The 27,088-nt window shown below is 35.3% G+C and overlaps 1 protein-coding gene across 5 annotated transcripts in view; it reads left to right on the top strand.

Moving 5' to 3' along the window:
* The window catches only part of LOC112623776 (dystonin), a 485,036-nt gene that overhangs the window by 309,632 nt on the left and 148,316 nt on the right, over nt 1-27,088 (top strand). For 4 of the 5 annotated variants that reach the window (XM_025384438.1, XM_025384439.1, XM_025384440.1 and 1 more), the window contains 20 exons: nt 264-726; nt 812-940; nt 1,096-1,173; nt 1,257-1,418; nt 1,505-1,609; nt 4,233-4,328; nt 4,894-5,019; nt 5,652-5,804; nt 5,987-6,141; nt 6,347-6,473; nt 7,249-7,432; nt 8,241-8,398; nt 8,891-9,069; nt 9,854-9,992; nt 10,777-10,970; nt 12,072-12,234; nt 12,947-13,030; nt 14,980-15,087; nt 15,602-15,700; nt 25,737-25,865. In XM_025384438.1, the coding sequence (XP_025240223.1) occupies nt 264-726; nt 812-940; nt 1,096-1,173; nt 1,257-1,418; nt 1,505-1,609; nt 4,233-4,328; nt 4,894-5,019; nt 5,652-5,804; nt 5,987-6,141; nt 6,347-6,473; nt 7,249-7,432; nt 8,241-8,398; nt 8,891-9,069; nt 9,854-9,992; nt 10,777-10,970; nt 12,072-12,234; nt 12,947-13,030; nt 14,980-15,087; nt 15,602-15,700; nt 25,737-25,865 (3,031 nt within the window). Of the gene's footprint in view, nt 1-263; nt 727-811; nt 941-1,095; nt 1,174-1,256; nt 1,419-1,504; nt 1,610-4,232; nt 4,329-4,893; nt 5,020-5,651; nt 5,805-5,986; nt 6,142-6,346; nt 6,474-7,248; nt 7,433-8,240; nt 8,399-8,890; nt 9,070-9,853; nt 9,993-10,776; nt 10,971-12,071; nt 12,235-12,946; nt 13,031-14,979; nt 15,088-15,601; nt 15,701-19,507; nt 22,238-22,800; nt 25,623-25,736; nt 25,866-27,088 lie in introns of those variants that run through there. The other variant, XM_025384443.1, reaches the window with a different exon arrangement.

Genomic DNA, 27,088 nt, shown 5'->3' with positions numbered 1-27,088 from the left:
ATCTCCTCGTTTTTCTTGTTTATATTTTTGAGCAGTTTTGGCATACTGAAAAATTGAGTGAAGAATACAGAGTTCCCATATGCTCCCTTATACCTCCCTCTTCCCCTGTTATTTACGTCTTGCATTAGTGTGGCACATTTGCTAAAACTGATAAGCCAATATTGATACATCATTATTAACTAAAGCCTATAATTTACATTAGAGTTCACTCTTTGACAAGTGCCTTTTGTATTTCACCTTATCCCTTTGGATTTTCTTTTCAGGGTTGCAAAACTGCGTGATGAAATTATGGCCTTAAGAAACGAATGTTCTTCTGTGTACAGCAAAGGACGCATGCTGACAACAGAACAGACAAAGCTCATGATATCAGGAATCACTCAAAGTTTAAACTCAGGATTTGCGCAGACCTTACACCCTAGTCTCACCTCAGGGCTGACCCAGAGTTTAACACCTTCCCTAACCTCTTCTAGTATGACTTCTGGCCTGTCATCAGGGATGACTTCCCGCCTGACTCCATCTGTCACTCCAGCTTATACACCTGGTTTCCCATCAGGATCAGTTCCAAATTTCAGTTCAGGAGTAGAGCCAAATTCATTGCAAACTCTGAAGTTGATGCAGATCCGAAAACCCCTTCTAAAGTCTTCTTTGCTAGATCAAAATTTAACAGAAGAGGAAATCAACATGAAATTTGTTCAGGATCTTTTGAACTGGGTTGAAGAGATGCAGGTAAAACAGAGTTTACTTTACCTGAGTGTTTCCGTCTTTATTGTTAGCAATTTCTTTTCTAAACTTAGTATTTTACTGTTTGAAGGTACAACTGGACCGCACTGAATGGGGCTCAGATTTGCCAAGTGTTGAAAGCCATTTAGAAAATCATAAAAATGTTCATAGAGCTATTGAAGAATTTGAATCTAGCCTCAAAGAAGCTAAAATCAGTGAGGTATGTGAATTTAAAATTTGTATATATTTTGTTTTAGTTTACTCTTGTTTTGCTTTTTACATAAAGACCCTGTAAATCAATAATAGATACATTAAGTGTGAGTCAGAATTCCTTCAGATTCCTAACTGGAGTGTCTTTTTAATCTCATGTTATAGATTCAAATGACAGCACCTCTTAAACTGACTTATGCAGAAAAGTTGCACAGATTAGAGAGTCAGTATGCAAAACTCTTGGTAAGTTTTTTTTTAAAAACTTCTGTTTCCCTTATCTGTATTTGGCAAAAACATGATTCTTATGATGATTTTCCTTACTAAAGAATACATCCAGGAATCAGGAACGGCACCTTGATACACTCCATAATTTTGTAAGTCGTGCGACTAATGAACTTATTTGGTTGAATGAAAAAGAAGAGGAGGAAGTTGCTTATGACTGGAGTGAGAGAAACACCAATGTAGCTAGGAAAAAAGATTATCATGCTGTAAGTACACCCTTTGTACTTGCATACTAGGGTTGCATTTTAGGTTTATATATTTTTCTAACACACTTCTTAATTCTTTCTTGAAGGAGTTAATGAGAGAACTTGATCAAAAGGAAGAAAATATTAAATCAGTTCAAGAGATAGCAGAGCAGCTACTTCTAGAAAACCATCCAGCCCGGTTAACTATTGAGGTAAGCTGGACAGTGGTTGAATATTGATATGATTATTTCCCTTCAGATTCTTTTATTGCTGAGCAGTTGAAAATTACAAACCATCTAACTTTTATTAAAACCTGGCTCAAAAATAATGTTTCTGACAAATTGTACTGACTGCCTTCTGTTCTCTGGCTCTAAGTATGTCACCCATCACTTAGAATAAAAGTACCCTTGTCAGTCTCTGTGGCTGAGAAGATGTATTACTGTAAATATAAATACCTTTATATGTATACCTTCTCTATATAAGCATTGCCATATTATTTATTTCTGATTGTGTAACATTGCACAAGTGACATAGTCTTGCCGAGCCTCATTTTCCTACCAAAAATGGGAGAAATTACCTCTAATCCATAGAGTTGTGATGAGAATAAGAAGGAAATAATTTACTCTTATTGCTTAGTATAGTTTTTGGTACATTATGTGTTCTCAAAAAAATACCAGCTGTTATGATTCAGTTTACTACTTTCATTTATGCTCTGGTTTTGTGAGGTATATTGGGACAGCATCGTGACAAGGCTTTATAATGTGCAGTGAACATTTCAAATTCAGAAGTGAAAAATTGAGATGGGATTTATCAGGTTGCCTGTGCAGTTGGAACAATGTTTTAAATTGTATATTAGACAGAGTTAGTGACTTTCTGAATGGAGGATGGGGGGTTATGTAAGAAAGTAGGGATTGTCACACATGGGCTTAGGAATTGTCATTCATAGGCAGTCAGATGTGATATTTTGCCAGAGGAAAAAAAAATGATGCTTGTCCTGAAAGTTGTCATGCTTCAAACTCACAATTGAGAAAAGGAATCTGATAGGTTCGCTGAAATCATAATAACTCAAAATATTAGTATAATTCTAGGCCCATCAGGAAGTTTTAGGGATGTATGTATGATCTTTTATATAAAATACAGTTTTGTGTCTACATGAAATGTCACATATGAATGTTAAAAACATAGAAGAGTAGGGAACCTTTTGGGAAAGGAAAGTAGAATAATGGAGGGCCTGGTATGTGGTTTTGTACACTAATAAACTAAAAAGAGAGAGTATTTCTTAGGGTAGAGAGATGAAAACTGTTAGGAAATACGATTATGGGCCAAGAATTTTGATGGGAATGGAACATGTGAATGTCACTCTGATCACTTTTATGTAGAAATTATAATTTAATTAATGAAAAATTTCTTAAGTAAAATGAAACCTTGGTCATCTTTATGATCCCATTGGCCTATCCAGTGTCTTGTTTGGGTACATGGATAATATTTAGTTAATTATCAATACTGTTTCATGTTTTATATGAAAAAAGAATATATGATACATGTTTTCTAGCCAATTTACTGAAAGTAGCTTAATTTGAGGTAGAATATGATCATGATATGTTGCCAGATTTTCAATGCTGCATCATACATTCCATTTGGAAATGCTGCCTAACTATAGCTCAGCAGGAATGAGCTTTTCCAAAAGGAGGAAAAATGACAGGCTTACTTAAAAGTCATCAAAACATCTCGAGTGCCCTCTTCTGGAAATCAGTGAATTGCACCTTAAATAGAAAAGAATATTTCATGTTTCCTTAAGGAAGCAGGTATCCTTTCTACAATATTGTTTACATGAAAGATACACTCTGTATTGAATTAAAGTTCAAGAAACACATTTTTAAAATAAAAATAAAAATTCCTAGTATTTTCATCATTATAATTTCAGAATTACACTGATTTGGGAGTACACACATTTCCTTTTCCACCCTCCCCAAACCTTACCCCAGCAAAAACAAAGAGAAAACTACATAACCATGTATTTCTGTGTTAGAAGGTATGTTTTATGATCTAGCACCATAAAAATTCAGAGAAAGGAGAGGTGAATGTGCCACAAAAGAAAACATACCAGAGGATTTCACAAAGCAGATGTAAGAGCTGGTGGCAAAGGAGTCAAGCGTTGGTTTTGTAAATAAGAGGGATAGCTTGCATTTATTTTAGTTTTTAAATATTTTTTTTCCCGTAGCAAGAGTTAATTTTTTTCTTATATTTTAAGAAGAAATTTCAAGAAGCTTAAAATTGAAAATAAATCAACTTGCGTGGTTTAAAAATTTGTATTTTAACTTTAGGACTGACTTTGTATAAGTGAGAAGACTTAGATAGGAGGAAAATTGTGCTGCCCTGATTTTCTTTTTTTCTTTTTTTCTTTTTGAGATGGAGTTTCACTCTTGTTCCCCAGGCTGGAGTGCAGTGGCGCAATCTTGGCTTACTGTAACCTCCACCTCGTGGGTTCAGGCAATTCTCCTGCCTTGCCTCCCGAGTAGCTGGGATTACAGGCATGTGCCACCACACCTGGCTAATTTTTGTATTTTTAGTAGAGACAAGATTTCACCATGTTGGCCAGGCTGGTCTTGAACTCCGGACCTCAGGTGATCCGCCTGCCTCGGCCTCCCAAAGTGTTGGGACTACAGGCATGAGCCACTATGCCCAGTCACTGCCTTGATTTTCAAGTCTTATTCTGCCAAAACAATTGCTCATCTATTTAGATAGTGGAGTTAGCATTTAGAAGCATCAGTATCAAAAGGTGTGTGTGCCTTGTTTCTCTCCAGTTAGTTATGATGGCTCTGTTTTATCTCTAAGGCCTACAGAGCAGCAATGCAGACGCAGTGGAGCTGGATCTTACAGCTCTGCCAGTGTGTGGAGCAGCACATAAAGGAGAACACTGCGTATTTCGAGGTATGTGAGTAGAATCATAACTTCAATAAAATAATAACTTCCATATATATATATAATGTGAACTGTTTCCTTTGTAGGCTGGAAGAGTTGGTTTTATGTCCTATGAGATAGATTGAAGTATTCTGTTAATGCAGGAATCCTTTAAAAATCTCTTAAGATATCCTAAAATCTTTATTCTACTCTACAAATGTGTCTCTTATTTAGGAACTGTTTTCATATAGAGAATCAACCATCTATAACTGCTGAACTTCTAAAATCGTAGAAGTTTTTAAGTATTCTTGGAATTTCACTCCTACTTAAAAATTGTTTAAATCCTAATTTAAAACAGACCTTCAGTCAAAATAATAGAGAGTCAAAACATCATATACACATAAGCTTTGGACACTATTCAACTTCAAGGGTTATTCTTTGGTCCAAGGAAGGATGTGACTATTAAGCTATCTTGTGCTTTTATTCTGTTCTCACTTATGAGGGGTACACATAGGACCTTGGTTTTGGAGGGTGACAGCTGTGTGCTTTGCTGGTATTTAACATACTTTAACTGCCAGGTTTCTTCTTTCCTTAGTTTTTCAATGATGCCAAAGAAGCTACTGATTACCTAAGGAATCTAAAAGATGCCATTCAGCGGAAGTACAGCTGTGATAGATCAAGCAGCATTCACAAGCTAGAAGACCTTGTTCAGGAATCAATGGTACTAATACAAAACCTATGCATTTTATAAGTATGCATAAGTGATTAGATTAGTGTTTTATATGAGCAGAACTTTGTATTTTATTGGCACTCTTGATATTTCCCACTAATTCAATTACACATTTGCACATTCAGTTTTAGTATTCTTTTGGCAACAAATACAACAAAAGTGTTTTTTTATGTGATAGCTTTGATATTTTAAGATGGTTTTATAGTGGGGTGTGTGTGTGTGTGTGCACGTGTGTGTTTAGTCATTCATTCTGCAAATACTTTTTAAGTTCTTAATATATCCTGGGCACTGTTTTAGGTTCTAGAGCTACAGCAGTGAACAAAGCAGACAAGAATCTCTACCATTGTGCTTACATGCTAGAGAGGGAGTTAGACAATAAATAGGATAAATAAGTAAAATTTATATAATATGTTAGGTAGCGTAAATGTCAAAGAAGAAAAAGAAAACCAAAGAAACCAAAGAAAGGAAGAGGGATACAAGACAGGGTGGAGGGGGAATGATTGAAAATTTAGACTAGGTAGTCAGAGAAGACTTTTCTGATGAAGTTTAATTTGTGTGAAGTGCTGAAGGCATGGAGAGTACAAGTGTTTTACTTCTTAAAATTCACTGTATTTATTACCTAGGAAGAGAAAGAAGAACTTCTGCAGTACAAAAGCACTATAGCAAGCCTAATGGGAAAAGCAAAAACAATAATTCAACTGAAGCCAAGGAATTCTGACTGTCCACTCAAAACTTCTATTCCAATCAAAGCTATCTGTGACTACAGACAAATTGAGGTACTTGCAACTCCTAGAAACAGACCAGTTTCTGTCATTATTCATATATTTTGTAAATGAGATCATATTGCTAACTAGTGATGATTTCCCCCCTCATAAAACAAAAAAAAATCCCAGGATTGAGTATGGAAAACAGTTAACAGTGACCTCATTGAGTTACTCTGCTCTTTATTTAAAACCAGATAACCATTTACAAAGATGATGAATGTGTTTTGGCGAATAACTCTCATCGTGCTAAATGGAAGGTCATTAGTCCTACTGGGAACGAGGCTATGGTCCCATCTGTGTGCTTCACCGTTCCTCCGCCAAACAAAGAAGCGGTGGACTTTGCCAACAGGTTTGTATATATTAGCTGAAAACATTGATCTAGTTTTGGGGGCTCTCTGAAGGTTGAAGAAACAATTAATACTTTGTCAACGCCCCACAGGATTAGAAGTCTCTAGAACTAATAAACATGGAATATTTCACACAGAAAGAAAAATTGCAGTGTGTTTTCAGAGGGAGTAAAAAGATTAATCTAAGTTCTTTTTCATGTATTTCAGAATTGAGCAACAGTATCAGAATGTCCTGACTCTTTGGCATGAGTCTCACATAAACATGAAGAGTGTAGTATCCTGGCATTATCTCATCAATGAAATTGATAGAATTCGAGCCAGCAATGTGGCTTCAGTAAGTGTGAATCTATATGTTAACCCAATATGTCCAAAAATGTGCGTGCCTTTTCATATGTGTGGTGGTGTTTGTGTTTGCTGTAGAATAGGATGGAGTCCGGCAAATCCATGCTAATATTCATTTATTCAGTGAATATTTGTTATATGCCCACAGCATATAAAGCACTTTTTAAGAATTGAGGAAATCCGGAAATCATGAATTTCATTCAGTGCTTACTGTGAGATAGGGAGACAGAATGTAGTTGTTGGATATACAATGATGGGTACAGTTGATTTCATTTATTGAGTTTTGCAGACTTGTTTTTCTTTGTTGTTAAAATTGTTGGCTGGGTGTGGTGGCTCATGCCTGTAATCCCAGGACTTTGGGAGGCCGAGTTGGGCGGATCACCTGAGAGGTCTGGAGTTCGAGACCAGCCTGACCAATGTGGAGAAACCCTGTCTCTACTAAAAATACAAAATTAGCTAGGTGTGGTGGCGCATACCTGTAATCTTAGCTACTCTGGAGGCTGAGGCAAAAGAATTGTTTGAACCTGGGAGGGGGAGGTTGTAGTGAGCCGAGATTGCGCCATAGCAGCCTGGGCAACAAGAGCGAAACTCCGTCTCAAAAGAAAAAAAAAAATTAAAATTGTTAATGAAAAAGACAGTCAATTTCAAATGTTTCTATTTATGATTATTCGTTTAGATTGGCATATACCATACAACCAATTTGAAGTGTATCCCATTCAAATCTGTTAGTAATAGAATGAATTACATGAGTCTTTGGTCTTCTTTAGATAAAGACAATGCTACCTGGTGAACATCAGCAAGTTCTAAGTAATCTACAATCTCGTTTTGAAGATTTTCTGGAAGATAGCCAGGAGTCCCAAATCTTTTCAGGCTCAGATATAACACAACTGGAAAAGGAGGTTAATGTATGTAAGCAGTATTATCAAGAACTTCTTAAGTCTGCAGAAAGAGGTAAAGCATGGGGATCCCCGTCTTTTTTTCCCCATAGGTGTTTAGTTCTGGCTAATGTTTGCTCTCAATGAGAATCTCAATCTTAGGTATATAGTATCACTCAGCCTATCATATGTAGACACAATTTCTGGAACAGTAAAAGCATGTTTGAGGTAGGAAGACTCAAGAAGGGATTTATTTGTTTCCAAATGATGAATTAATAAAAGGTGCCAACCAACTGATTGGACAAACAACGAATTCTTACTTTTCATCATTTTCACTATTTTGCAATCCTTCAGTTTCAGAAAAGATTCAATTATTTTCCCACTTACCAAACTTGGGTTTTATACAAGGATTAAAGCAAAAGGTTTTTGCCTAGTTAACTTTTGTTAGATAAAGATTTTATTTTGAACTTTTTTGATTTTAGAGACAATTTTATTAGTAATATTCTATTTTTAAAAAATCTTAAACATTGAATGTTCACCTACTTTTTACTTTTAAGGATTTTTATTTGATTTTTGTAATTAATCTGTAGCTAATATAATTCACATTCTTGTGAACGTAAAATAGCAACATATTACTTTGGACAGCATTTAATCAGAAATTGGTACTTCAAATGGCATTTGGGAAATTTTATTAATTCTTCTTAAATTTTAAGATTTATGTTTTAAGATTTATACCTTTAGAATGGGTTTGTGATGAAAACAGGAACCATTCGCTTGACTAGCTATGTCCCAGTAATAACAAAGTTGTCATATTAAAACATAAACAGAAGCTTCTAAGAGATAGAAAACAAGGTATTTTCTAAACATTATATTTATTTTCACAGAGGAGCAAGAGGAGTCAGTTTATAATCTCTACATCTCTGAAGTTCGAAACATTAGACTTAGGTTAGAGAACTGTGAAGATCGGCTGATTAGACAGATTCGAACTCCCCTGGAAAGAGATGATTTGCATGAAAGTGTGTTCAGAATCACAGAACAAGAGGTGAGAGCTATAAATATGTTGGGAAAAAAACTAACTCTCTTAATGACCTTATGTATCATCTCTTGTGACTTCTTAATGTTCAGTTTTGTACACTCACACTAGCCAGTCTAGTGTGAGGTGAGGTCTGATTATGTAATTATTGCTGATTATAAACTAGGATTCAGTCTACCTCTGACTCAGGTAAACATGAGAATATGTACACACTCACCTTCATTGTGATGAAGGACATAAGGACTTGTAATAAAAGTCATTATACACCTGCTGTGTGCAAAAGTACTAAGTTAGATGTTGAGCCTAAGGAGATGAGCAGTAAGGGAATTATTGATTGTAAAACTTGAATGCCATGGCGTGGTTTCTTTGATAAAAAGCAAAGAATATGTATATTTCTAAGTCATTGGTCTTAATGTGAAATGTGTGTTTTTAAACTAGTTTAAGAAAAACACCTAATCATAGGTGATGGCCTGATACCTTTGTTTGTTCTCTGTTCTATAGAAACTAAAGAAAGAGCTGGAACGACTTAAGGATGATTTGGGAACTATCACAAATAAGTGTGAGGAGTTTTTCAGTCAAGCAGCGGCCTCTTCATCAGTCCCTACCCTACGATCGGAGCTTAATGTGGTCCTTCAGAACATGAACCAAGTCTATTCTATGTCTTCCACTTACATAGATAAGTATGTAACTGCTATCTCAATAAATTGCTTCATACAACTCTCATTTTTATTTACTATTAATTTAAAATTTTATTTTTATTAATATAAATATTGCATTTTATTTTGTCTTAAGAAATACATTATTGGCTGGGCGCGGTGGCTCATGCCTGTAATCCCAGCACTTTGGGAAGCCAAGGCGGGTGGATCACCTGAGGTCAGGAGTTTGGGACCAGCCTGGCCAACATGGTGAAACCTCATCTCTATTAAAAATACAAAAGTTAGCCAGGCATGGTGGTAGGCATCTGTAGTCCCAGGTACTTAGGAAGCTGTGGCAGGAGAATTGCTTGAATCTGGGAGGTGGAGGTTGCAGTGAGCCAGGATCGCGCCACTGCACTCCAGCCTGGAAATACGTTATTTTTATGGAGTGATGACACTTCTCTATGTTGATAGTGGATGTGCTTCAGAGATTAGCGTGTAATGTATGGTCCTCCCACATTTTGCGTGTAATTTGGGTAGCTCAGCAGTTGTAGCCAATGAATTTTCGTCTCATACTTAAATAAAGTTAGAAAGAAACCATCTTATGTTGCAATCTCTTGCTGAATACCACTTGTGGGTCAGGGCATGGGTTGGAGCACATACTCTCTATTAAGAAGAAAGCCAGAAAAATGTTAGTTTCATGGTAAATGTATCAGTGTTCCAAGGTGAAGAACATGTTATGTCATGTGTCATAATGGTGCTTCAGGACTACATTATGCAAAAGTAAACATTTAACAATAGGTGGCTATTGTTTAATTTCCTTTTTAAGGTTAAAAACTGTTAACTTGGTGTTAAAAAACACTCAAGCTGCAGAAGCCCTTGTAAAACTCTATGAAACTAAACTGTGTGAAGAAGAAGCAGTTATAGCTGACAAGAATAATATTGAGAATCTAATAAGTACTTTAAAGGTATGAGACTCACTTTTGGCTATTTTTAAATATCATATTCTACAGGTATTTCTCTAGCACTTAGATCTTCAAACATCAAGCATTAAATATCTTGGATTTTTGAATGGATTTATTCCATTTGTGTCTCTCTGATCTCACAGCTTACTCTAAATAAGTATGTTCAATCATTTTAGCTTGAGGAGAGTTCTCATTTGAAGTTCGAACCCTTTTGACAGTAGCTTTTGATAGTCAATTCATGTTGGTAGGAAGAGGAGTTGAAGCTAAAAATTAAATTATTTAAATTATTTGTAATAGATAACTTGCTAAAAAAGAAGTTAATTTAAGCTATCAAGGAGGTAAATAGAAAAGTTAATCTGAGAAAGGAAAAAGACTTGTAGTTCAGCTCATCTGTATGTATTTGTTTAGCAAGTGTTGAAACTATTGCAAATCAATTTTTGAAAGTTATGTCAGTGATTTTTAATGCATGTATTCCTTTCTAACAATGGGATTAGTAGGCACTTAAAAGCAGACAATGAAAAAGACTTACTTTATTATTGGAGGTAGCAAACTTGCCTATGGAATATATTTTATTTTGTTGATATACAAATTTTATTAGGCTGAACTTTAAAATTGTCATTAAAAAATCAGAGTACAGTCAAATATTGAAAATTTCGTAAAGTTTGAACTAATGTAACATTTTGTATATGAAAGTATATACATATGTATATGTATATATGAAAGTATATGTATATGAAAATGTATATTTTGTATATTTTTATAACTTTTACCAATTAATGTATTTTAGCAATGGAGATCTGAAGTAGATGAAAAGAGACAGGTATTCCATGCATTAGAGGATGAGTTGCAGAAAGCTAAAGCCATCAGTGATGAAATGTTTAAAACGTATAAAGAACGGGACCTTGATTTTGACTGGCACAAAGAAAAAGCAGATCAATTAGTTGAAAGGTGGCAAAATGTTCATGTGCAGATTGACAACAGGTTAGTATCCATTTTTGTTCAGTTTTAGCACAGATTTAATGTCTATCTATGGTAAATGAGTAAAATCTAAACATGAGGCTATGTTTTTTACTTCCATAGTTAATTTGTTAATTACAATACCTCCACTTAGCCATATTTCTTTCTTTCTTGGACGACTTTAGTAAGACATTTAACTTCAAAATAAGCATTGTTTTCAACTCTGTTTCTATTCGTATATTCTAGCATTTATGTAGTTAATCTGCTTGCCTTTTCTGAAGGAAAAAACAATGTAGTTCTCTAATTATTACCAACTTATAATATTCAAATAACCATGACTTAGTAAGAGCATGAAGCATACATGTGATAGGGCTGTGTGTAGCTTCTATACTGGACTTAAGAAATGTAAATAAATGGAAATGCCCTGATGTTCATTTTAATTGAAGATACAAGAAAGTCAAAATCATTTCCTCAGTTACTGAATTAAAAAAGATTTTAGGGTTCATCTTAAAATAAATGAATTTGTGTCCTTTCTCATTCATTTTCATGCTTATATTAATGCAAATAAAATGCTTTTTATGATACAGTGCCATTCTCAAAAAATAAAATTATGTTCAAATATGTGTTACCTCTGTAACAAATATGATGCATAGGTTTAATGTGGTAGTTTTTAAAATCATAGAGACAAGTATGTAATCACAGCATCTGGAAAATACTCTCTGAGACCATGTTGAACCATTCATTGGACTACCTTATCGTTATTTCAAAACTGAACTGCCATTTGATGCAAGCCTTACTATTCAAGATACTGTAATTGATAATAATTATGGTTAAGTTTCCACTTTTCTTGCTTTTTAGCTTTAGCCTCTTGGGCTTGTTCTTAGAATAATCACTGTCACTAAATTGCACAACTCAAGGAGCAGAATGTTTATATTCAACCCAAAGCCAACAAGGAATGCCCTTGGAGGTGTGTCTCAGGGTGCTGCAGCCTTGAGTTCTTTATACATACCCCTCTTGTGCTTAGTGCATTGCAGTCCAGTTATTTTGTCTCTCCCATCTCTACATCTTCCACCCTCCTGATGGATATTGTTGGACACTGTGACTATTCCGTTACTATTCTCTTAGGTTACGGGACTTAGAGGGCATTGGCAAATCACTGAAGTACTACAGAGATACTTACCACCCTTTAGATGATTGGATCCAGCAGGTTGAAACTACTCAGAGAAAGATTCAGGAAAATCAGCCTGAAAATAGTAAAACCCTAGCCACACAGTTGAATCAACAGAAGGTATGTAAAAATAACTCCCTCTACTGAAGTTATGTTTGCATTTGGTCAGTCATGCTCCTCATCTTCCTTTCTTATGTTAAATGAAAAAGTCACCAACTCTTTAGAGGAAGGTGGAGAGTATATCAAAAATATTAAAATCTTGCAACCCAAACCTACATACACGACTTATTTTTATTTCTTGGAAGTAGTTTTTGAAAGCATGAGTAATCCAAAAGTGGAGAGTGTTGGGATAGTTTTCAAATTCCTGATGATAATTTATTTAATCATAGGTATAGAAATCTCTTTGACACTTTGCTGGCCACAGTAGTTTTCTGGTTCCTAAATAAGTAAAAATGGTTATCTATGGAAAATTAAATACCACATTTGACAGAAAGTTTGAATGCTTTGCGATTTTTATTCTATCTTTAGGGGCCAGTCACAGATAGCTCTTTTTTTTTCAGGAATAGGTGGTGGCCAAGGGCATCGAGTCTGCTTTTGGATAATTCCTAAGGAGTTTAGTAATTTCTGCTTTGAAAGCCACATGGGGTGGGTCACTTCTGTGGCTTAATCTGGAAGTTTGTAATTTACCCATAAGGCAAGTTGCATATTAAGTACAAAGGGCTAAGGAGCTATACCGTGAAGTGGTATAGATATGTCTTAGTTACTGAGCATCTTATGTAGTAGAATAGCTGAATTCCTTGTCATTTTTCTTCTAAACTGTGTATATTTATAGATGTTGGTGTCTGAAATAGAAATGAAACAGAGCAAAATGGACGAGTGTCAAAAATATGCAGAACAGTACTCAGCTACAGTGAAGGTAGGAAGATTCATTCACTTAAGTAAAATTTAATATTCAGGTATGTGATTCTACATGTACTTTCAAAGCCATGCAAGTCATTTCACTCAGTGTTAAAAACTAAAAAGAATCTTCATTTGAATTTTTTTGACACTTATCTAATAATTCTTTGTGAAATTAGTCACATGATAGCCCCCCAATTCATTCATCTTCTTCTCTCTCACATGTGTACACCCCTGCCACTCCCAGCCACCACAATAATTAGCTCTGTAGTTGGTTTCTTATCACTTTTCTCTCTTTCTTTCTTCTTTAACATTGTTAGGGTATTTCATGGGAGAACTTCTAACTTTCTCACTTAGGGGGACATTTTTCATGCTTTTCAAGTTATCAGTGATAACTTTTCAGTTTTAGCCTTCCAGATCCATAGTTCCATTGCTTAGCCGGGAAAGGGGGGCTGCATAGGGCTACACTATTGTTACCTGTATTTCCATGAGCTTCCAAACAGACTTGGGAAATTACCTGACCACCCTACATGTTTCTGATTTTGTCCCCATCTTGGAAGCATCTCCAGGATTGGATAGATTACTAAAAATGTAATTTTGCAGTACAGCCATGTGTTGCTTAACAAAGGGGATATGTTCTGAGAAATGCGTTGTTAGGTGATTTTTTCATTGTGTGAACATCGTAGAGTGTACTCATATAAACCTAGATGTTATAGCTTTCTACACACAGGCTATATGGTACAGCCTCTTGCTCCTAGACTCTAAACCTGTACAGCATGTTGCTGTACTGAATAGTGTAGGCAACTGTAATATAATGGTATCTATTTGTGTATCTAAACATAGAAAAGGTATAATAAAAATAGGGAATACAATATAAAAAATGGTATATCTGTATAGAGCACCTACCATGAATGGAGCTTGCGGGACTAGAAGTTGCTTTGGGTGAGTTAGTGAGTGAGTTGTGAGTGAAGGTAAAGGCCTAGGACATTACCGTACACCTCTATAGAATTTATAAACACTATACACTTAGACTATACTAGTTTATAAAAAAATTTCTTCAATAATAAATTAACATTAACTTAATGTAACTTTTTTACATTTTAAACTTGTAGTTTTTTTAACCTTTTGACTCCTTTGTCATAACTCTTAGCTTAAAACAATGAACACATTATACAGCCATACAGAAGTATTTTCTTTCTTTTTATCTTTATTCTGTAAGCTTTTTTCTGTTTTTAATTTTTGGTTTTTTTTTTTTTTACTTTTTAAACTTCTTTGTTAAAGCCTAAGGCACAAACATACACATTAGCTTAGGCCTATATAAAGTAAGGATCATCAGTATCACTGTCTTACACCTCCAAATCCCACGGGAAGGTCTTCAGGGGCAATCACATGTATGGAGCCATCTGCTCCTATGATAACAATGCCTTCTTCTGGAATACTTTCTGAAGGACCTGTCTGAAACTGTTTTACAGTTAACTTTTTTTTTTTTTTTTTTTAAATAAGTAGAAGTACACTCTAACAACAAAAAGTACAGTGTGGTAAATATATAGACCAGTAACATAGTCATTTATTACCAAGTATTACATACTGAACATAATTGTATGTGCTATACTTTTGTACGACTGGCGGCAGCACAGTAAGTTTGTTTACACCAGCATTGCCACAAACATGAGTAACGCATTGTGCTGTGACATCACTAGGCAATAGGTATTTTTCAGCTCCATTATAATTTTATGGGGCTACCATCATGTATATAGTCTGTCCTTGACTGAAATATTGTCATGTGAAACACGACTATATTTTCTGTATTTAAACTTAATTTAATGAATCTAGGTTCTAATGATTTGTGTCAAATCACTAAAGTTAATTTCGTGAATCTAGGTTCTAATTATCTGTGTTAACTTAATGCAGAATGAAACTCTAGTACTTTGCTTCAATTCATTTTATTTTATTGACTCCTTTATACAGGACTATGAATTACAAACAATGACCTACCGGGCCATGGTAGATTCACAACAAAAATCTCCAGTGAAACGCCGAAGAATGCAGAGTTCAGCAGATCTCATTATTCAAGAGGTAATAAAAGTATGACAGAAAGAGGGGAAAGGGCATAAAAGAAAGAACACTTTCTTTTGAATTTTATTTTTTATTGTGGTAAAGCATACATAGTATAAAACTTGCCATTTTAACAATTTTAAATGTACAGTTTAATGGCATTGCAGTATATCACAATATTGTGCAACTGGTACTACTGTTTATTTCCAGAACCTTTTCATCATCCCAAACAGAAAGTCTGTACCCAGAACAATACATTCTATTAAGGGTTTTTAAAAACCCTTGATGAATTTTTATTCAAGATTAATTATTAACTATAGAGATAAATAAATGTACTTCATGGTGAAATTTAGAAGAGAATTATCATTTACTATGATTTGCACAATAGTAATAAGCTCATTCTTACCATTTATTATGGGGGAGTTGTGTGTTTTGCTGTCTAAAAGCCTAGTTAATGTAATTATTATTCAAAATTCATTCAACTTATTAAGAGTTATGGAGGTAATGCTTTTATTATTTTTTTCCTTACTTGCAGTTCATGGACTTAAGGACCCGGTATACTGCCCTGGTCACTCTCATGACACAATATATTAAATTTGCTGGTGATTCATTGAAGAGGCTGGAAGAGGAGGAGGTAATCATTAATAGTGAGCAGCCTGTAAATATAAAGGAGCTAGAGATGAGCAGTAACTACAGTATAGTTTGGGAAAGCAAAACGTGTTTCGTGATAAATTTATGTGGCTAGAAGCAGATGTACAAATAAATATTGAATTATAAAATTACAGTGAAAATGACTGAAGGCCTAGGATTTTAGTTTGTCTTTAAGATTCACTCAAATAGAAAGTCATTTCATTTCATGACTTTACATTTTCACTTCGAGACTCTAATATGGTGGGGTTAATGTCTTAAATAAATTATGAAATTTTGGCAGTTTGGCAGAATATTTTTCAGCTTTCTCACAGCTGAGAAGTATACTTCTTTGAAGTATAGTTACTGCTGGTATGATGTCTACAGGAATACTACATGAACACTTTTGTCTTAAGCATTTTAAATTAATTTGTATCTCAAGTTAAAATTATTGTACATAATGTAAAGATGCTAACTTAAAAGTAGTAGATGTTTTTACAAAATGATGATACTTTTAAGAATTTTGGAGTTTTGGGTTTTTTTTTTTTTTTTTTGCAAAAAGATATAGCACATAGCATTTAAAAAGGCTATTTAAATGTCATTCTGATTTGGAGAACTTCTGCAGCCTTGATTCTGCATTTAAAAATTATATTCAGAAATAGGAAGAGTAAGGAGTTATTTATAAAAATCAATGGTCACCAAAGGCTCTTGTATCTAATGTAAAAGGGAGTATGCTATGCTTTATTATCTTGATATACTTTCTATTCCCCAGAACAGACAAAAATAGTAGAATGAATGTTGAAATAAATAAATTGTGGGACATTAGCCATTTTAAATTGGACTTTATTGAAATTCTAAAGGTGATTATGCTCAATGTAACTCCGTTCATATGAGAGCTGAAACAGCAGTAAACATCTATTGGATGTTACTTGCTCAGTTTCCTAAAAATGTGACCACTGTTATAAACTATTTTAGTCTGTTCAGAGTTAACAGTTTTCTGCAGCTAAATCACTAACATAGCTAATTGCAAGACTTTATAACACTCTTCCTTTGTGCTTAAGAGAACCAGGATATTTGTGACCATCTTAATTGCATGCATCTTTCATCTATGAAAGAACATCCATAATTTTCTTATATTTTTAGTTTTTGAGAGATCTTATTCCATTTTAAATGGTATGCGGATCTTTTAAATTGTATATGCAGTAGTTAAATATAAAATAAAATAAAATAAGTTCTTTTCTTATAGTGCATATCTGATTATACATATATGGGCCATTTACTTGATTTATCTGATGAAGCAGAATACTAGCAATTGATAGAAACAAAGAATATTTTAGAAGGCCGTAATTGAATGCAAGTTATTATTGTTGTCCTTAAAAATGTCAAAGATTTATAATTAATTGAAACCAGCAAATATGGTTATAGAAGAACAAGCGAAGGCTATAATTTAAAATAGATTAAAAAAAACTACCACTTAAGAGTACATTAATGGAATGTCGTGTAAAAGATACATAGCTCAATTTTTAGACTCAAAAGATTGGTGTTTCTGCAACTGAGGTTTGAAGACCCACATGAAAAACCTTGGTTTAAAGCAGAATTTTCTATAATAAACATAAAATCAAAGATGGATGCAAGTTAATTTCAGAAGTAATACTGATTTAGTTAAAAGAAATGTTACTAAAAATATCTGTAATAGATATTAGATATGAGAGAGAGATTCTTTAGTCTGCTGAGAACAAAATATTCAAAGTATTAATTACTGTGATTAAAGGGCAAGATTGAGGAAGATTTAGATAAAAGTTAAGTTATTTTTATGCAATTAAGTTTGAGATCCACAAGAAAGCAAGTCAGCAATTGGACTAAATTATTTCTAGTAATTTTTCTCACATATGCTAAAAAACTCAAAGAGTTATCCAGACAACATGATTCTTTTTTTTTTTTTTTTTTTTCCCGAAACCTCTGTTGCCCAGGCTGGAGTGCAGTGGCGCGATCTCAGCTCACGGCAACCTGCGCCTCCTGAGTTCAAGTAATTCACTGCCTCAGCCTTCTGAGTAGCTGGGATTACAGGCGCCTTCCACCATGCCGGGCTAATTTTTGTATTTTTAGTAGAGATGGGGTTTCACCATGTTGGCCAGGCTTGTCTTGAACTCCTGACCTCATAATCCACCCACCTTGGGCTCCCATAGTGCTGGGATTACAGGCGTGAGCCACCACACCCAGAATAGATTCTTAACAAATCCCTGCATTGACTAATGAAGACATTGAGGGTTCAACAACAGATATTTTCTTTCTGAGGGAATTTTTAGTTTTTTGAAATCTAAGCATGACCAAGAAAAAGAAATGGCTCAGAATTTCTTAGCAATAGCTAAGTTTTAAAGGAGGTTTGATAAGGAACTGAGACTGTCTTAGAAATAACCTCCTCAAGAAATATTGAAAACTTAGTATTTAAATAGATAAAATGCTCACGTGTCACAGGATTGACCCTGATACTAAAATAAAGAAAATAGAGTATTGGAGATAACAGGTCATGAGATTTGTTTCTGTATGAATTATTATTAGAAACCTTATTTAGATTAGCAGAGAAAACGACTGAAATTCTCATCAAAATTATTGGAGATCAAGAAATTAGAGGAAGCAAAATAAGATGTGTGGTCTGTAATAGAAATTAAATTCTTGAAATTCACCAAAGCTTCTCAATGAAAACAAATCTGTCTGAAATAATTTCTCTATTCCTGTTTAAATTATTTTATGGTGATCTTGAGTTGATGATACAAAACTAACAACACTAGAGTATTAATAAAGAGAGATTAAATTGTAATTGTAAACTAATCCTGATCATGTAGTTCTGTAATCAGTGTAAAGCATACTCCTCCCAGCTGACATTGATTCTGTCCCTAGAAGAGTAAAAAATTTTTCTTATAATTTTTTCTATACATTGGAGCTGAATCCCTAAGTATATATTTAAAAGCTATTATACTTAACAAATATCTTTATATTTATGGAGTATTTAAAGGTACTTGTCAAAGTGATTCATATGAGGCATGTTATTAACAACAGCAACAAAATATCTGAGTATGTGAAGCACATCTTTTCCAAAGCCGTCAGGACTGTAGCTGCCTTTGCATTAGCAATTCTGATGATTATAATTGTCATAATATGGCAAGTATAAACAAATAAGGGATCTGACTTTACAAATTTCAAGTTATTATATAATTTTCCTTCTTCCCCATGTTATTTCCTAATTTGGCTCTGTGTTCTAAAATTCTGTGCTTTGCTGTTTTAACCATAAGACATGGGAATATAAGTATCATTTTTAAATTTCTATCAGGCTAGAAAACTAAATTCTTTAGCGTCATTTGGTTCCTATGTGTTGGGTGTTCTTCCTACCTCTTAGGATTATGTTGCATGCAAGAGAAGAAAGGGCACCGTTGTGAGAGTTTTATTTCCCACTTTGTCACTCACCCAATGTGAGTTTGCAGAATATCTATCTTCCTCATTTCTCCCTTTCCTCATCTGTTGTAAGTTCCCTTCTTGCTATAAAATTCTAAGCTAGCTAATTTTTAAAATAAAATTATTCCTGAGGGACAAAAAGATATTCTTCAGAAAACCTGTCATGAAGGATTTTTTGTCCTCTACTGCTGACTTTCTGAAGCTTCCTCTCTGAAGAAGGTGATGCTGCTGGTGGTGGTGGTGATAGCACTTGTTCTGCATTTGAGTTCACTTGGTTTTGTAAGTACTTTTATGAACATTGATTCATACGTTGTAAGCTATTTTGAACAGAACAGGCTTGACACTTTCAAAATGTCTCTTGTAGATTAAAAGGTGTAAGGAGACTTCTGAACATGGGGCATATTCAGATCTGCTTCAGCGTCAGAAGGCAACAGTGCTTGAGAATAGCAAACTTACAGGAAAGATAAGTGAGCTGGAAAGAATGGTAGCTGAACTAAAGAAACAAAAGTCCCGAGTAGAGGAAGAACTTCCGAAGGTCAGGGAGGCTGCAGAAAATGAATTGAGAAAGCAGCAGAGAAATGTAGAAGATATCTCTCTGCAGAAGATAAGGGCTGAAAGTGAAGCCAAGCAGTACCGCAGGGAACTTGAAACCATTGTGAGAGAGAAGGAAGCCGCTGAAAGAGAACTGGAGCGGGTGAGGCAGCTCACCATAGAGGCTGAGGCCAAAAGAGCTGCCGTGGAAGAGAACCTCCTGAATTTTCGGAATCAGTTGGAGGAAAACACCTTCACCAGAAGAACACTGGAAGACCATCTTAAAAGAAAAGATTTAAGTCTCAATGATTTGGAGCAACAAAAAAATAAATTAACGGAAGAATTAAGAAGAAAGAGAGACAATGAGGAAGAACTCTTGAAGCTGATAAAGCAGATGGAAAAAGACTTTGCATTTCAGAAACAGGTAGCAGAGAAACAGTTGAAAGAAAAGCAGAGAATTGAATTGGAAGCAAGAAGAAAAATAACTGAAATTCAGTATACATGTAGAGAAAATGCATTGCCAGTATGTGCGATCACACAGGCTACATCATGCAGGGCAGTAACAGGTCTCCAGCAAGAACATGACAAACAGAAAGCAGAAGAACTCAAACAGCAGGTAGATGAACTAACAGCTGCCAATAGAAAGGCTGAACAAGATATGAGAGAACTGACATATGAACTTAATGCCCTCCAGCTTGAAAAAACGTCATCTGAGGAAAAGGCTCGTTTGCTAAAAGATAAACTAGATGAAACAAATAATACACTCAGATGCCTTAAGTTGGAGTTAGAAAGGAAGGATCAGGCAGAGAAAGGGTATTCTCAACAACTCAGAGAGCTTGGTAGGCAATTGAACCAAACCACAGGTAAGGCTGAAGAAGCCATGCAAGAAGCTAATGATCTCAAGAAAATAAAGCACAATTATCAGTTAGAATTAGAATCTCTTCATCATGAAAAAGGGAAGCTACAAAGAGAAGTAGACAGAATCACAAGGGCACATGCCGTAGCTGAGAAGAGTATTCAGCATTTAAATTCACAAATTCATTCTTTTCAAGATGAGAAAGAATTAGAAAGACTACGAATCTGCCAGAGAAAATCAGATCATCTAAAAGAACAATTTGAGAAAAGCCATGAGCAGTTGCTTAAAAATATCAAAGCTGAAAAAGAAAATAATGATAAAATCCAAAGGCTCAATGAAGAATTGGAGAAAAGTAATGAGTGTGCAGAAATGCTAAAACAAAAAGTAGAGGAGCTTACTAGGCAGAATAATGAAACCAAATTAATGATGCGGAGAATTCAGGCAGAATCAGAGAATATAGTTTTAGAGAAACAAACTATCCAGCAAAGATGTGAAGCACTGAAAATTCAGGCAGATGGTTTTAAAGATCAGCTACGCAGCACAAATGAACACTTGCATAAACAGACAAAAACAGAGCAGGATTTTCAAAGAAAAATTAAATGCCTAGAAGAAGACCTGGCGAAAAGTCAAAATTTAGTAAGTGAATTTAAGCAAAAGTGTGACCAACAGAACATTATCATCCAGAATACCGAGAAAGAAGTTAGAAATCTGAATGCGGAGCTGAATGCTTCCAAGGAAGAGAAGCGACGTGGGGAGCAGAAAGTTCAGCTACAGCAAGCACAGGTGCAAGAGTTAAATAACAGGTTGAAAAAAGTACAAGATGAATTACACTTAAAGACCATAGAGGAGCAGATGACCCACAGAAAGATGGTTCTGTTTCAGGAAGAATCTGATAAATTCAAACAGTCAGCAGAGGAGTTTCGGAAGAAGATGGAAAAATTAATGGAGTCCAAAGTCATCACTGAAAATGATATTTCAGGCATTAAGCTGGACTTTGTGTCTCTTCAACAAGAAAACTGTAGAGCCCAAGAAAACGCTAAGCTTTGTGAAACAAACATTAAAGAACTTGAAAGACAGCTTCAACAGTATCGTGAACAAATGCAGCAAGGGCAGCACGTGGAAGCAAATCATTACCAAAAATGTCGGAAACTTGAGGATGAGCTGATAGCCCAGAAGTGTGAGGTTGAAAACCTGAAGCAAAAAATGGACCAGCAGATCAAAGAGCATGAACATCAATTAGTTTTGCTCCAGTGTGAAATTAAAAAAAAGAACACAGCCAAAGACTGTACCTTCAAACCAGATTTTGAGATGACAGTGAAGGAGTGCCAACACTCTGGAGAGCTGTCCTCTAGAAACACTGGACACCTTCATCCAACACCCAGATCCCCTCTGTTGAGATGGACTCAAGAACCAAAGCCATTGGAAGAAAAGTGGCAACATCGGGTTGTTGAACAAATACCAAAAGAAGTCCAATTCCAGCCACCAGGGGCTCCACTTGAGAAAGAGAAAAGCCAGCAGTGTTACTCTGAGTACTTTTCTCAGACAAGCACCGAATTACAGATAACTTTTGATGAGACAAACCCTATTACAAGACTATCTGAAATTGAGAAGATAAGAGACCAAGCCCTGAACAATTCTAGACCACCTGTTAGGTATCAAGATAACGTATGTGAAATGGAACTGGTGAAGCTTTTGACACCCTTAGAGGTATGCTCTGTGTTCTGAGACCTTATCAGCTACCTAATGTCAAGTTTCTTCATTTGTTTCCTTTCTCTCCTAGACTAAATTTTTAAAACAATTTTGAATATGTTTGGCTCTTTGTAGTTCTGACAGAAAAATAATGCTATACTTTTTCTGGTAACTTACTTGAATCTTTATTATAAATTAACACTTTAATTTTTGAATGAGATTAAACATACAGATGTAATAGATATACTGTTATATCTGTGGAGATACATTTTGAAATATGTGACTATCAAAAAAGCTAGAAGTACCAAGCAGTTAGCTTTAACTTCTAACATATTCTGTGGCTAGATTTTTGTCTTAGTCTTTAAAGATATAATTTTAATACCTTTAATTGTCATCTAAGATAAAATTCAGACTCTGAAAATAATATAATACTTATTCCTGAACCCTCCTTGGTTTGAAAGTTTTCTTCTTTTCACTAATCTCATCTTTGTAATTCAAAGAATTATGTTTGGATTGAGAATGAGTAAAGTGACATAATGTTCTTAAGTTGACTTTTAACATTTTATAAATTCCTATTACAGATAGCTAAGAACAAGCAGTATGATATGCATACAGAAGTCACAACATTAAAACAAGAAAAAAACCCAGTTCCCAGTGCTGAAGAATGGATGCTTGAAGGGTGCAGAGCATCTGGTGGACTCAAGAAAGGGGATTTCCTTAAGAAGGGCTTAGAACCAGAGATCTTCCAGAACTTTGATGGTGATCATGCATGTTCAGTTAGGGATGATGAATTTAAGTTCCAAGGGCTTAGGCACACTGTGACTGCCAGGCAGTTGGTGGAAGCTAAGCTTCTGGATATGAGAACAATCGAGCAGCTGCGACTCGGTCTTAAGACTGTTGAAGAAGTTCAGAAAACTCTTAATAAGTTTCTGACGAAAGCCACCTCAATTGCAGGGCTTTACCTAGAATCTACAAAAGAAAAGATTTCATTTGCCTCAGCGGCCAAGAGAATCGTAATAGACAAAATGATGGCTTTGGCATTTTTAGAAGCTCAGGCTGCAACAGGTTTTATAATTGATCCCATTTCAGGTCAGATATATTCTGTTGAAGATGCAGTTCTTAAAGGAGTTGTTGACCCCGAATTCAGAATTAGGCTTCTTGAGGCAGAGAAGGCAGCTGTGGGATATTCATATTCTTCTAAGACATTGTCAGTGTTTCAAGCTATGGAAAATAGAATGCTTGACAGACAAAAAGGTAAACATATCTTGGAAGCCCAGATTGCCAGTGGGGGTGTCATTGACCCCGTGAGAGGCATTCGTGTTCCTCCAGAAATTGCTCTGCAGCAGGGGTTGTTGAATAATGCCATCTTACAGTTTTTACATGAGCCATCCAGCAACACAAGAGTTTTCCTTAATCCCAATAACAAGCAAGCTCTGTATTACTCAGAATTACTGCAAATGTGTGTATTTGATGTAGAGTCCCAATGCTTTCTGTTTCCATTTGGGGAGAGGAACATTTCCAATCTCAATGTCCAAAAAACTCATAGAATTTCTGTAGTAGATACTAAAACAGGGTCAGAATTGACTGCGTATGAGGCTTTCCAGAGAAACCTGATTGAGAAAAGTATATATCTTGAACTTTCAGGGCAGCAATATCAGTGGAAAGAAGCTACATTTTTTGAATCCTATGGGCATTCTTCTCATATGCTGACTGATACTAAAACAGGATTAAATTTCAATATTAATGAGGCTATAGAGCAGGGAACAATTGACAAAGCCTTGGTCAAAAAGTATCAGGAAGGTCTCATCACACTTACAGAACTTGCTGATACTTTGCTGAGCCGGTTAGTTCCCAAGAAAGATTTGAACAGTCCTATTGCAGGGTATTGGTTGACTGCTAGTGGGGAAAGGATCTCTGTACTAAAAGCCTCCCGTAGAAATTTGGTTGATCGGATTACTGCCCTCAGATGCCTTGAAGCCCAAGTCAGTACAGGGGGCATAATTGATCCTCTTACTGGCAAAAAGTACCGAGTAGCTGAAGCTTTGCATAGAGGCCTGGTTGATGAGGGGTTTGCCCAGCAGTTGCGACAGTGTGAATTAGTAATCACAGGGATTGGCCATCCCATCACTAACAAAATGATGTCAGTGGTGGAAGCAGTGAATGCAAATATTATAAATAAGGAAATGGGAATCCGATGTTTGGAATTTCAATACTTGACAGGAGGGTTGATAGAGCCACAGGGTCACTCTCGATTATCAATAGAAGAGGCTCTCCAAGTAGGTATTATAGATGTCCTCATTGCCACAAAACTCAAAGATCAAAAGTCTTATATCAGAAATATAATATGTCCTCAGACAAAAAGAAAGTTGACATATAAAGAAGCCTTAGAAAAAGCTGATTTTGATTTCCACACAGGACTTAAACTGTTAGAAGTATCTGAGCCCTTAATGACAGGAATTTCTAGCCTCTACTATTCTTCCTAATAGGACATGTTTAAATAACTGTGCAAGGGGTGATGCTGGCTGGTTCATGCCACTTTTTCAGAGTATGATCATATCAGCTACGTATGCAGTCTGTGAATTATGTAACATACTCTTTCTTGAGGGCTGCAAATTGCTGAGTGCTCAAAGTAGAGTAAGTTTTAAATTGAAAATTACATAAGATTTAATGCCCTTCAAATGGTTTCATTTAGCCTTGAGAATGGTTTTTTGAAACTTGGCCACACTAAAATGATTTTTTTTTTTACATAGAATATGGGATAAACTTGATGAACTCCAAGTTCACAGCATCATTTCTTCAGAACTCCCCTTCATTGAATAGTGATCATTTATTAAATGATACACTGCACTCACTGAAAGAACATGTCATGAAGCACCGTGGAATCAAAGAGAAAGATATAAATTCGTTCCCACAGCCTTCAAGCTGCAGTGTTTTAGATTGCTTCGAAAAATGAAAAAGTTTTGCCTTTTTCTATATATAGTGACCACCTTTGCATATTAAAATATTTACCACAACATCTCATTTCTAGTTAAGTCTTTGCACTTGAAAGCTAACGTTATGAATATTGTGTGTTGGAGGAGGGGAAGGATTTTTCTTCATTCTGTGTGTCTTCCTTATGTGTATAGTAGACATTCTGTATTCTATCAACCTTCTATGATACCTTTTTGTCAGTACAATTATGATTGTAATGCTAATGCAAAGGCAGCAATTCAAAGATCTTCTAGAGCTTCGTGAATAAAGTTGAGATTTAAAATTTGTGACATTGATGGAACAGCTGGGAGGTTAGACCAATCATTAAGGAATGTATGCCATAGCTTTCTTTGCTACCATAAACATTTTGGAGGTGCATCTGCTATGTGACATGGCAAATATGGTTAAGTGAATGAATAAAATGTTTTAGTAACCTGTGTGTGATGAAAAAAAACATTTTTACATTCTTGTTTGCTATGGAGAGGTCAGTTTAATAGCTAAGTCATTTAATGGAGTGTGTGTTTTTCTTACGGCTCACAACTGTCAGAAGTCACTGGAAGAAGAAAAGAAAGAGCATGTTGAAAAAGCCAAAGAATTGCAGAAATGGGTATCAAATATCAGCAAGACATTGAAAGATGCAGAGAAGGCTGGGAAACCTCCCTTCTCTATGCAAAAGGTATTCACAGAAGTCCGGGTTTAACAATAATAATATCAGAGATGTTAACTGAGTTGACACAGTTTACCTAGCACAATGTTTAATTTTTACCTTAATTTTCCCATTGTTATAGGCCACTATAATGCAAATCAGAACGATTAAATAACTTGCCCAAAGATTCAAAGTTAGTGTGTGGCAGAAGAAGCCGTTTAATTCCAAAGCCTGAATGATACATATTGTTCTTATTTTTTAGTAAATGAATTCAGTATACTGCTTTTCCTAATAGTTAGGTCTGCTTCCTGATTATTACAATGAGAATAGCTGAAGAGCGTAGTCATTCTTTTGTATGTCTAGAGTAGATCCAGGCACTCCATGTCATAAAGATATGTCATCTTATTCTTACAGATGTAAACATAAAAAGTTTCAAGAACAATGAAAATACACACCAGGATATTAACATTCTTGATTATTGATTTTAGTTGTGCTTTTCTGGGTCTTTTCCATCTCATAAGGAAGTGTCTACAGTCAATCACTGGAAATTCTAGATACCATCTTTTATCCTAGTGAATTCTTTAGTCTTAATGGGCTATCTTCTGTATCCCAACTGCTTAGTGTTATGTTGGATGGCCACAGCTTGGGAGATGTCCCTGGTATCTATTGGACTGTACCACTTGAAGCTCTTAGGATGTTGGTAGTTGGGGTGTAAATTTTAATACTGCTGCTGCTGGCGATAGCAGTGGGATTGTTACTGTATTAAAAAAATAAATTTCCGCTAAGATAAGAAGGATTTTTCTCAAGGAATACTTTCCTACACTGCCCTCCTGCTCTTGTCTGACATTTAGAAATTTCAAGGGCTATCATCCAATCTTAATATTTAGCTCCCACTTTATCTAGCTCTGCATCAGTATTTGTCATCTATTAAAATAGACATTGTTGATACGACTAAATAGGGGAAAGCATCAGTGACTTGTCTTATTTTGGCTGTGATATGAGGCAAGTGTTCCTTATTTGAGGTTCTTCCTTGGAGAAGTTTACAGACCAGAGTATATACTTGAAACGTTGCTCAATTGAAATAAAGTATTCACTCATCGTCTTACATACTATATATGTGAGATGTGGAAGATATGTGGGAGATGTAGGAAAACACTTGCATTTGGTGCTTTACGCCAAAAAGGTTCAAGTAATTTTAATACATATATTTCATGTAAAATATCCTTTTCCCTTTTTTTCCCCTCATTAAATAG

This window comes from Theropithecus gelada, chromosome 4 (genome assembly GCF_003255815.1).
Source record: "Theropithecus gelada isolate Dixy chromosome 4, Tgel_1.0, whole genome shotgun sequence".
Lineage (NCBI taxonomy): Eukaryota > Metazoa > Chordata > Mammalia > Primates > Cercopithecidae > Theropithecus > Theropithecus gelada.
This window is presented reverse-complemented; position numbering and strand designations above follow the sequence as displayed.